This window comes from Haliotis rufescens, unplaced genomic scaffold (assembly GCF_023055435.1).
Source record: "Haliotis rufescens isolate VD_foot unplaced genomic scaffold, xgHalRufe1.0.p SCAF_5, whole genome shotgun sequence".
Classification (NCBI taxonomy): domain Eukaryota; kingdom Metazoa; phylum Mollusca; class Gastropoda; order Lepetellida; family Haliotidae; genus Haliotis; species Haliotis rufescens.
In genome coordinates this window covers 40142336-40154010 of record NW_025964223.1, presented here as the reverse complement: position 1 = coordinate 40154010, position 11675 = coordinate 40142336, and the positions used below count along the sequence as shown (strand labels likewise).

Here is an 11675-nt window from a genome sequence, read left to right as displayed (position 1 = left end):
TAAATTTCGAGTAGTATATTAAAATGTTACCGATTGTGTCATTCGAGATACAATCGACCATGCTCTTTCTATGAATGAGTGAGTGAGTATGGTTTTACGCCACTTTTAGCAATATTCCAGCAATATCACGGTGGGGGAGACCAGAAATGGGCTTTATACATTGTACCCATGTCATGAATTGAACCCGAGTCTTCGGTGTGACAAGCGAACGCTTTAACCACTAGGCTACCCGACCGCACCTTCTTTCTATGAATATTTTAAAGAGTGTCATAGGACTCTTGCTCTGAAGTTCTTGCTTACAGCATTCAAAGCTTTCGTAAAGCTTTCAAAGTGTTACCGCAGACAAATGGACAACTCCAAATATGCTTGCTTGTTTGATTGTTGTTTAACGCCTCACTCATGAATATTCCAGCAATATGACCATGGTCTGTAAATAATCGGACAATACAAATATGAGGCATCCATGACCAAAATGATATCTGGTGCAATCCCCTATTTTGACTTGTACCATATGTTCTTGTGAAGACTTGTCTTTGTATTTTTTGTGATGTTACTACCGATGTGCAGGATACGCTCACCTTTTCATGAACATCTGGTATCACCACTATTTCAAAGCGACACAAAAACACATACATATGATACAGTCGGAATCGTACAATAACAAAGATATACATGTATCATGATTTATTTGTATCTGCTGTCTATAGTGATAGAGAACCGACAACAACACAAAGGCTATCTGATACATCTTTATTCCTATTAGTATGTACAGATTCATAGCGTCCCACACATATTTCCACACCATGAAGAACAATCCTGCACAGGTCCCTTCCCTCACAACAATTAAGCCTCTCCAAAACCCTGTAGCACTTAACACATAATCATGGTGTGATGAACATACGTTTGTTTGTCGTATGTAAAATAGAAAAGTGCAATCTAGCATGTAATTGAACATAAGGGCATGTGGCTTGAGTAGTTAAGAGCAAGTTAGGATAATAATTTATATCAAATACGACAGTTATGGTATGGTTCATTTCACTATTAATCTAATTCATTTATCTATTTGGGTTATTTGTTAAAGCTGAGGTACAGTGTGGATAAGTGCTCCCTCATGTTCATATCCTTTGAAAAAACTCATACAATTCAGCTTTCATCCTCAACATATTCTTAATTACATTTCAAAAAGACCTCTTTTAGTATGGTCTTACCTCAAGTATTACAATTTGACAAACTTCACTTTCAAATATATGCTGGTAACCCTGGTGTGCCATTTAGTGTCATATCTGAACAGCCGTCATTCTCAAATGGCCTTTTTACTTTTGTAAGAAAATATATTTATGAATGGTTTAATGCTAAACATTACAATTTGATTTATTCATATTTCAAATGAAGCTAGTAACACTGGTGTTCAATTTTGTGTAAAATCAGAACAACATGTGGACAATAAAGAAGTTCCTAACTCATCGCATTGGAGGTGAACAGTTGTCCAGATAAAGTCATTAGTCAGCATCATCTGTGAGACTAATAGGCACAGGATGAAGCCTTTAATGGATTGGGAGATCACATCCTTCAGCTGTATGAAAAGCAATATCTACTGCGCTATCCAACAAGCTCTTAAGATGATAAGACAACAAGAATCAGAAGTTCTGATCAGATCTTGTCTCTTTCAAGAAGGTTGTCTGATAGCAAAGAAACATAAAATAGTAATAACTAAAATCGGAACTTTGCATTCTTCACTTGTACCATATAACACAAAACACTTTCCTTTTATGATATGTAGACAGAAACCTACTGGTGAACAATTTCAAGGGGGACTAGTTTTAAGGCCAATTGGCAAACCTTGCAAGTCTGATTCAAGGCATTCAAAAGCGACTTTCTTTGTCTACGAAATCAAATTGTGAGTATGCCAATCTTGCATAACCAAGTTACATCTATAACAGCCAGATATTGGCACCATATGGTGGAGCATAGTCCCCCTGTAAGCGACTCATTGTTTCTCAAATTCAGTGGACAGCCAGGTGAAGAGTAGACTACCTTCTGGGCAGATGCACCATACATTGTGAATTTTCAGACTTATGAATCATGGAGTTCTGTTCTTTTATAATAAAACAGACCTTCCCATCAAGGTGATCCAGAAGGTGGTGTTTCTGGAATGGTCTCCAGACTAACAGTTTCACTGTATGTCCATTGAAATAAATCTAATGTAGTGTTTCACAAAATTGTTTACCACAACAACCTCTTTTGCCATACGAAACAGTCACACATCAAAGTAACATTGCAATGCTCAAAACAAGCATGAAAACTGGGACAGACTCACAAGAGGTTGAAGAAAACATTCAGAAGATACTTTAATATGTGGCTAATGTGATGTGTTATGAATTAATGCCGTGGTTAATCAACTAAGGCCACACAGTTTTTATTTTTTGTTTCACAGGCTATCATATAAATAAATGATTGATATAGCAATTTATTTTTATTTTCATTTTGAATGCCCTTGTGTGGAAAAGCTGGAATAAATCTGTGAAACATAAAATTAAAAAAATGTGGCCTAGCTGTCCAAAATGGAACCATCTCCCAAACACAAGAAATGCTTGTCCACCCTGAATTAAGGAAGTAATACTATTTTTTATCAAGATTAACTGATGTTTTAAATCATATAGAAACATTTTTGAACACATATCAAGAGTAAGATACAAGAAAAAAATATCCCTGGCAGATCAAATTTTCAGCAATACCATTCTCTTTCTCACAACAAAATGTTCTACAAGAGACAACTTTGTTTCAATGATTCTTGTACAGTTCTTATTCAAATTCAGTGTATCCTTAAATGTAGAACTGTTGTTACATATCCTGAAAGTAAGGCCTCTGATATAATCATAATTATGTGTTGAAATCTGTATACAGTTGCTTACCATCAAAATACTACAGGATTATTTCATCATCAAACCCTTGGTTTTCTTCCAGTGTGACCACGTTTTGTAACTAGTACGCACACATGACACTTGGCTGTGTGTTTCTACTGCTTGTGAAAGTGTACCAAACAATATTTAGATCTTTGAAATCAACAAATATACATAACCCCAGCATATCAAACTGATCCTGGTGGTAAGAATGCCCATCAATGTGGAACTATGTACCCCAACCAAAGACAACAACATAAGGTAGGACTACACAATCATTCATCAAGCAGCAAATCAGTCTCCTCTTTCCGAATCCTTCCGAAGCAGGCGAGGATACCTGGGAGAACAACAAAGTGTCCTTGGCTTGTATTGTTCATGTGCTCCCACTACACAGCATCATGTACTGTGTATCAGACTGTCAATATCTGATGTAGGTTGAGCCTGAGGAGGACGTCTGGGTGTTGTTGGTGGAGAAGGCCATCCCTTGCTGTTGCTGGCCGTGCATGTTGTGAACCTGTAGAATAGAAAATAGAATAGACAATAGTCGAAACATACTGGATGAAGGAAATACCTGGAGAGCATATTGGATATACCTGAAGATATTGGATACACCTAGAGAAGATATTGGCTATACCCAGAGAAGATATTGCATATACGCAGAGAAGATATCTGATATACTTTGAGATGATGGAAGTACTGACAAAAGATGCTGGATAAACCTAAACAAGAGATTTCATATACCACGCATACGTAGGAAAGATTTTGAATATATTAAGAGAAGACACATACACAGAGGAGATATTTGAAGTACAGACATATTATATTATATATCCCCATGTAGGATATTAGAAATACTTCCACTATATTGTTAGAGTAATATGAGATACTACCATGTTACTGCTTGTTGTTGAAGGTGGCATAACTCGGACTTTCTTGGCCGGTGGTTGATTGTGTCCAGATGATTGGTCAGTCTGTCCGGCTTGCTGGAAGTAGACCAACAAATGTTATGAATGCCGCAAAGATCAGCAGCATATTGACCATGTGCTTGGTTGCAATTGTGCTGTCGATCAGGTGACTATGGTTGGTTCCATGGACAACTAGCTTCATGAAAGCCAACATCAAAGCAACAGCTCAGAAAATGGTATTAATACTACAGCTGTTGGTAGACACAGACAAATGTTGCAGTGTTAGCAAGAACCAAGCAGAAGAGGTGGAACCCAGGTTCCATGTCTAAGCATTCTGTAAACAACCCATTCAGGGCCAGGCAAACCAGTGGTTGAAAGCATGAGCAATGATCCATGCTGTTGGGGTACAATGACAAACAATCATCCAGGTCACACGATGTAACCACCTGATCCTTACTTTAAACATGAGGTACTGGTGGCATTCTATCCTGGAAACCTCATTCCCAAGGGTGCAACATGTTCACACTCACACACATATGCTGGGAACACAATAAGCTAGGATACTCAAAGTTACTCTTGATGATACATTGTATCTACCCTGGAAATGAGTAAGAGAATAAATCCGCAACTTTTCATCAACATATAACCTGCTACATTAAGGTTATCCATATATATAGAATATCACAATATCATGACAACAACTCAAAAAAATCTCAACTATCAATATTTATGTAACCAAATTATGATGTTCCACACAAAACAAAATATTGTTTAAAATTAATTCACAAATTATTAGATAATGCAATTTTACATCTGCTACATAAATCTCAAAGTTGTAAAAACATATTTGGGCGACATAATTTGTACTGCAAATTTTGAACTTAAATAAGTGTACCGTATACCTCTAACAAACATGAAATACACCATGTCATGATAATACCAACAAGACAATGAAAACAAAATATTTGAGAAAAAACAAATAATTGAAGAAAACAGCATTTTCTGAAATGTAAACACACAACCAACATTTGTGGAGATACCAGCATTTATCCCATCATCTGTTACCATGGTTACTTGTGTTAGTTTTAACAGCATACATGTCAGTTCCCAAAACTCTTTATTTATAAATCTTAGAGTCAGTGTCTTTAATATATTTTCACGTCAGTTGTCGCAGAAATAAGATACAAACAATAATTGGAAGGATCAGCCTGGTAATTGTGAGTAAATGTCGGGGACACCAGAAATGGCTCCATAAATTGTAGCCATGTGGGGACTAGAACCCAGGTCTTCGGTGTGAGAGTGTATGGTAGAAATGGGCTACGGAAACTGCCATTACTATGATGAGTAAACTATAGTCCGTCAACCATCATTTGGCTACCAGTGTTTCACAATTACTTCTCATTAAACAAGCAATAATGTGACAGAAGTTGGTTATTATTGAATAATAATCATTGAACTAACTGTTCTGAATAAAAATATTTTCTTCATTGTTTTAAGTATATGGGTGTGGGGGGTGTGTGGTTGAAGAACAGATGATTAAACGTCTCACAACAATGACATACTGTGTGTCAAAGACGGCATGAAAAAATGACATAATTCTAATTTTTTAAATTAAAGTGGTTAAAATTTGAACATTATGTAAGGTTTATTTAGGGTTTGCTCATTTACTATAGCACAAAGCATGATACAGTCCAAAGGCCAATCTACCCCACACAAACACACCCCCACCCAATAATGAATGACCAGTCCCTTAGTTGGTAGTTGGAGTCGTCATATAGCTGGAAAACTGTTGATGCATCATCAAATATAAATTCAATCATTATTCAAGTCAAAAAGGTTTTACTACTTATAACATCAGAACTGTAATATCTATCGGAAGAATTCCGAATAGATTAAACTATTCCACAAGAGCTGACATGTATGCTGTGTTGGACAGAGCTGCTTGCTCATGAGGCAGCCAACCGCAGTACGTGCTCAGTTTAAACACCACATGTGCTTGTTAGTGTTTCACCATGCAACTCACACCTCTGGCTCGAATACAAACAGAAAAGGATCCATCAACAAAACACCAACTCAAATATATAACAAATTTGTTGTCACAACAAGTTAACATTTTCATTACAATTTCCATAAACCACCCTTAAATGATTTCACAATTATAAGGGCATCATATTTATAGTTAATTTCAAATGTTAGCATTGCAGGAATGGGTATAAGAGTTTTATCATTACTTCATTAATTAGTCTCCGATACAAGACAGTGGCTTTTGTCCAGCAGCAATTATTAAGCAGATCAAGTATAGTGCTCCAACTCAACCACATGTATTCCATAGTACATACACATAATTCATTTAGAACCAGTAACCCATAACCGTCAACTCAGAAATGGATGACTGACGACAATTTAATGCTGGAACAAATGTTCATTGTATTTGTTTTATTAGTTCTTTGTGGCTATGTACTTAATAAGTGGAAAAATCATTTACCTTCAACAGATGTAAGACTCCAATCCATGGTAGGAGTCAGATCAGTGATGGATGCTTAGGTCTGTGGCATAATTTCTATACTACTCCAAAACAGTTAAGGACCACTCGATTCTTTATATTTTAAGTAGTATATCTTCAATGAAAGATGTTACTAAGAGCTAAGATCGTACAATCTATACAAAAGAAGCAAAAAGTACACATGGGCAGCATCTGGAGATGACACCGCACTAAGATGACATCCTAGTTGGCAGCATCTGGAGATGACACCACACTAAGATGACATCCTAGTTGGCAGCATCTGGAGATGACACCACACTAAGATGACATCCTAGTTGGCAGCATCTGGAGATGACACCACACTAAGATGACATCCTAGTTGGCAGCATCTGGAGATGACACCACACTAAGATGACATCCTAGTTGGCAGCATCTGGAGATGACACCACACTAAGATGACATCCTAGTTGGCAGCATCTGGAGATGACACCACACTAAGATGACATCCTAGTTGGCAGCATCCGGGGCAGGTCATCTTGACATCTTGGATGAAACATGCAATGAATTCAAGAATCTGCCAGAATCGAAACCAACCACAGATCAGAGTCCTACAAATGTGCTCAACAGAATTTGTACTGCAAATTTACCACATAAACTTCTATTGGTCTTATTGTTATCAGTGTACAAAAATGCCAGTTGTGAAGAGAACAAAACCTCAAAGAACTTTGTTAGATAACAACCACTCCACGAGGAGCAGGAAACAGGTAACTTAAACAAGGTGTGAACGTATCAACTTGCAGATGGGTACTGTAGACAGTTGTTTGCTTGCATGTGATAGAACTGAGGAGAGAGAGAGAAGAGAGAGGTGAAACTAGCTTCACTAGCTGGTATAAGGGAGACAACCCTGTAACATGTCACATCCTTGTCTCACCGGGATATTGAAATTGGGGATAAGAATCGACAATCAGTACAAGATCAAAACATTAGCCCAATAATTTCAACGAAAGTAAAGGAACTTAACCGTAAGGTTATATATAATAGATCTTAAAGGTCATCACAGATATATTCTTTTACAGATCATTGATTTTTTTATCAATTTTTTGTGTCAGAACTTTTAGAAAGATTTCTGAAAATATTGTGTTCAGGGGAAAATAAACCATATATGACAAATATGCAAACAACATAGTGCTAACCTATGAATATATATGAAATACATATCCTATATATTTCTACATCTAGGAATTAGCCTACATATCTACCTGCTTTGTTATGCTATGGATGATGTGATTACAATGGTGTAGCTATGAGGGGCGATGGATACTTACGGATTGGTGGTACTATCGTTAATACAGACTGTGTCAGCACCAGTGCTTTGTGAGGTAGTAGGAGGCGACTGGTTGCCAGGCAACCTTCATGTTTAGTGGGCAGGAGTTTGTGGAATTGATTGAAGGTGTAGCTCTCTTTAATCTGATTCTGTGAGATGTGATCTAGGTCTGTGTAAGGTGTGCTTCTATCAGTGTGTCCACCTAGGCATGTGTGTGTCAAACTAGGTCTCTGTACTCCTATCACGTGTCCATCTAGGCATGTGTGTCAAACTAGGTCTGTGTAAGGTGTGCTTCTATCAGTGTGTCCATCTAGGCATGTGTGTCAAACTAGGTCTGTGTACTCCTATCAAAGTGTCCATCTAGGGATGTGTGTGTCAAACTAGGTGTGTGTAAGGTGTGCTTCTATCAATGTGTCCATCTAGGCATGTGTCAAACTAGGTCTGTGTAAGGTGTGCTTCTATCAGCGTCTACATCTAGGCATGTGTGTCAAACTAGTTCTGTGTACTCCTATCAACGTGTCAGTCTAGGCATGTGTCAAACTAGGTGTGTGTAAGGTGTGCTTCTATCAATGTGTCCATCTAGGCATGTGTCAAACTAGGTGTGTGTAAGGTGTGCTTCTATCAGTGTGTCCATCTAGGCACGTGTGTCTAACTAGGTCTGTGTAAGGTGTGCTTCTATCAGCGTCTACATCTAGGCATGTGTGTTTCAAACAAGGTCTGTGTAAGGTGTGCTTCTATCAATGTGTCCATCTAGGCATGTGTCAAACTAGGTCTGTGTAAGGTGTGCTTCTATCAGCGTCTACATCTAGGCATGTGTGTTTCAAACAAGGTCTGTGTAAGGTGTGCTTCTATCAATGTGTCCATCTAGGCATGTGTGTCAAACTAGGTCTGTGTAAGGTGTGCTTCTATCAATGTGTCCACCTAGGCATGTGTGAGTGTCAAACTAGGTCTGTGTAAGGTGTGCTTCTATCAATGTGTCCATCTAGGCATGTGTGTCAAACTAGGTCTGTGTAAGGTGTGCTTCTATCAATGTGTACATCTAGGCATGTGTGTGTCAAACTAGGTCTGTGTAAGGTGTGCTTCTATCAATGTGTCCACCTAGGCATGTGTGAGTGTCAAACTAGGTCTGTGTAAGGTGTGCTTCTATCAGTGTGTCCATCTAGGCATGTGTGTCAAACTAGGTCTGTGTAAGGTGTGCTTCTATCAATGTGTCCATCTAGGCATGTGTGTGTCAAACTAGGTCTGTGTAAGGTGTGCTTCTATCAATGTGTCCATCTAGTCTTGTGTGTGTCAAACTAGGTCTGTGTATGGTGTGCTTCTATCAATGTGTCCACCTAGGCATGTGTGAGTGTCAAACTAGGTCTGTGTAAGGTGTGCTTCTATCAGTGTGTCCATCTAGGCATGTGTGTGTCAAACTAGGTCTGTGTAAGGTGTGCTTCTATCAATGTGTCCATCTAGGCTTGTGTGTGTCAAACTAGGTCTGTGTATGGTGTGCTTCTATCAATGTGTCCACCTAGGCGTGTGTGAGTGTCAAACTAGGTCTGTGTAAGGTGTGCTTCTATCAGTGTGTCCATCTAGGCATGTGTGTCAAACTAGTTCTGTGTAAGGTGTGCTTCTATCAATGTGTCCATCTAGGCATGTGTGTGTCAAACTAGGTCTGTGTAAGGTGTGCTTCTATCAAAGTGTCCATCTAGGCATGTGTGTGTCAAACTAGGTCTGTGTAAGGTGTGCTTCTATCAAAGTGTCCATCTAGGCATGTGTGTGTCAAACTAGTTCTGTGTAAGGTGTGTTTTATCTGTGTATATGGATTTGTCTGTGTATTTGTCCGAGTTGATATGGGTCTGTGTGTGTAGAACCGTGTGTATGTGTGTTGATCTGTAAATGTCTGTTCATCTCTGTGTGTTCATCAGTTTGTATGTGTGTGTTGATCCAAGTCTCTGTTCATCTGTGTGTGTCAATCTGGGTCTTTGAGCACTGACCTCAGTTTCATATGGAAGTGTAAGAGTCCTAGTTAGTCAAAGTGTTCATTGGCTGAATAATGTTGGATACACTGGTTGGATAATGGCTGGATAATGGCTGGAAAGGATGGATGATCTGTTATGCACTGGCTGAAAGATGAGAGAGTCACAGGTATAGGATTTCTGGAACTTTTTTCAAAGCACATTTGATACATTCTGTGCTGGGTGTGATGCACTGGATGGTTGGTGCCTGATGCAAAGAATGCAAGATGTCTAAGAGATGGAGTGGTTAGATGATGTGTGATACATTGACTGAATGATGAGTGATCCAGAGGAGAGCTGTGTGACCATGTGTGATACTCGATAGTCATATGGGATGTTTGCTGGGCCAAGTGGCATGCTTGATGGGCAATTCAGAATGCTTGACGGCTATATGTGTGACACATGATTAGCCATGGGTGACACTAGACAGACCATGTGTGACGCTTGACGGGCCATGTGTGACGCTTGACGGGCCATGTGTGGTGCTCCCCGGGCCATGTGTAACACTTGATGGGCCACACTTGATGGGTCAAGTGTGACACTTGACAGGGCACGTATGATACTTGACGGGCTAAGTTGTGACACTTGATGGGCCATGTGTGATGCTTGATGGGCCAAGTAGGACACTTGACAGGGCACGTATGATACTTCACGGGCTAAGTTGTGACACTTGACGGGCAACGTGTGAGGCTTGACGGGCCATGTGTGACACTTGATTGACGGGCCATGTATGCTTGACAGGCCATGTGTGATGCCGTACGGGCCAAGTGTGATGCTATGTCTGTCTTATCCACTGGATTGTTGTGATGCCTACACCGATGATGTTATGTTGGGTGATTGGGGTGGGGTGGGAGAGATGAGAGACAGATAGGAGTCTACTTACTTTGTGACCACCCTGTACTTTGTATACCTGAATAACGGTAAGCACACATGCATGGGTTACTACTAAGGATACTAACATACACACTGATGCGACAAAATCAACGTCTCGAACTCACAATAGGATAAACTCAGTGGTTCTAAATCACTTTTTCAAAGAATTCTTTTTGTCTTAAGTTTCGACAAAAGTGACAGTACATATTATGACAAACAGTTATCACATTAATGTGACATTTCGGTGAGGATCTTATCATGAACATGCCTCACACATGCTATGATTGAAAGAAAACATTCCAACCCTGTTTTTGCCATGGATACATATGCTTAATGAAAGTACCATAGCGTACAGTGGCTCACCATAATAGCAGGATTACACTGTTCAGTAACAATGCTGAAGCTTTTGTCTAAGCATTTAAGTGTTCCAGTAAGATCACAGAGGGAAAACACTAAGACTGGACTTCACATGCTTGGCTTAATCATGAGGGGAATCAAACATGGGTCTTCTGTGTGATAAGCTATGCTTTAACTAGGCTACCATACACTAACTGTCTTTGTATTATTTCAACACACTTCAAATGTGCAAAACATCACCAATACACTAACTGAAAAACTGACAGATTTACGGCAATGGGAGCATGCCTGTGAATAGATTTTGTTTGTTGTTTAACACTGCATTCAGCAATTTTCCAGCTCAATGACGGCGGTCTGTAAATAATCATTGAGAATTGATAATGCAATTGGGATACAATGACATGCATCAACCAAGCCAGAGAGCCTGACCACCCAATCCAGTTAGTCAACAAGCATAGTCACCTTTTACGGCAAGCATGGGTTGCTGAAAACCTATTCTACCCTGGATCTTCAGAGCTTTGTGAATAGGTGTCATATTATAACATCATGATAAACTGGGAGAAATGGAACGAAATGCATATGTGACACATTTCACACATCTCATATGACTGTGGGGTGATGGGGTGGCAGAGTTGTGGAACATGTTAAACTGTTGGCCTGTCCAGACAAATCTTGTTTGATTCTTCACATGGGTACAATGTGTGAAGCCCATTTCTAGTGTTCCCCGCCATGATATTGCTTGCATATTACTTAAAGCAGCGTAAAACCATACTCACTCTCTCACTCACTAATATCAATCACAAGTCATCATATCATGTATTACATGTAGGAATA

General features: G+C 39.2%; 1 protein-coding gene across 10 annotated transcripts in view; it reads right to left on the bottom strand.

The window, feature by feature from the left end:
- Positions 1 to 733: 733 nt before the first annotated feature.
- Positions 734 to 11675, bottom strand: part of LOC124112434 (cyclin-dependent kinase 8-like) — a 32554-nt gene continuing 21612 nt past the window's right edge. For 8 of the 10 annotated variants that reach the window (XM_046472533.2, XM_046472539.2, XM_046472540.2 and 5 more), the window contains 4 exons: positions 10495 to 10521; positions 7086 to 7127; positions 3791 to 3883; positions 734 to 3414 (listed from right to left, as the gene is read on the bottom strand). In XM_046472533.2, coding sequence (XP_046328489.1) covers positions 3319 to 3414; positions 3791 to 3883; positions 7086 to 7127; positions 10495 to 10521 — 258 coding nt within the window. In that variant the 3' untranslated portion in view covers positions 734 to 3318. The remainder of the gene's footprint in view (positions 3415 to 3790; positions 3884 to 7085; positions 7128 to 10494; positions 10522 to 11675) is intronic. The other 2 variants (XM_048384555.1, XM_048384556.1) reach the window with 2 other exon arrangements.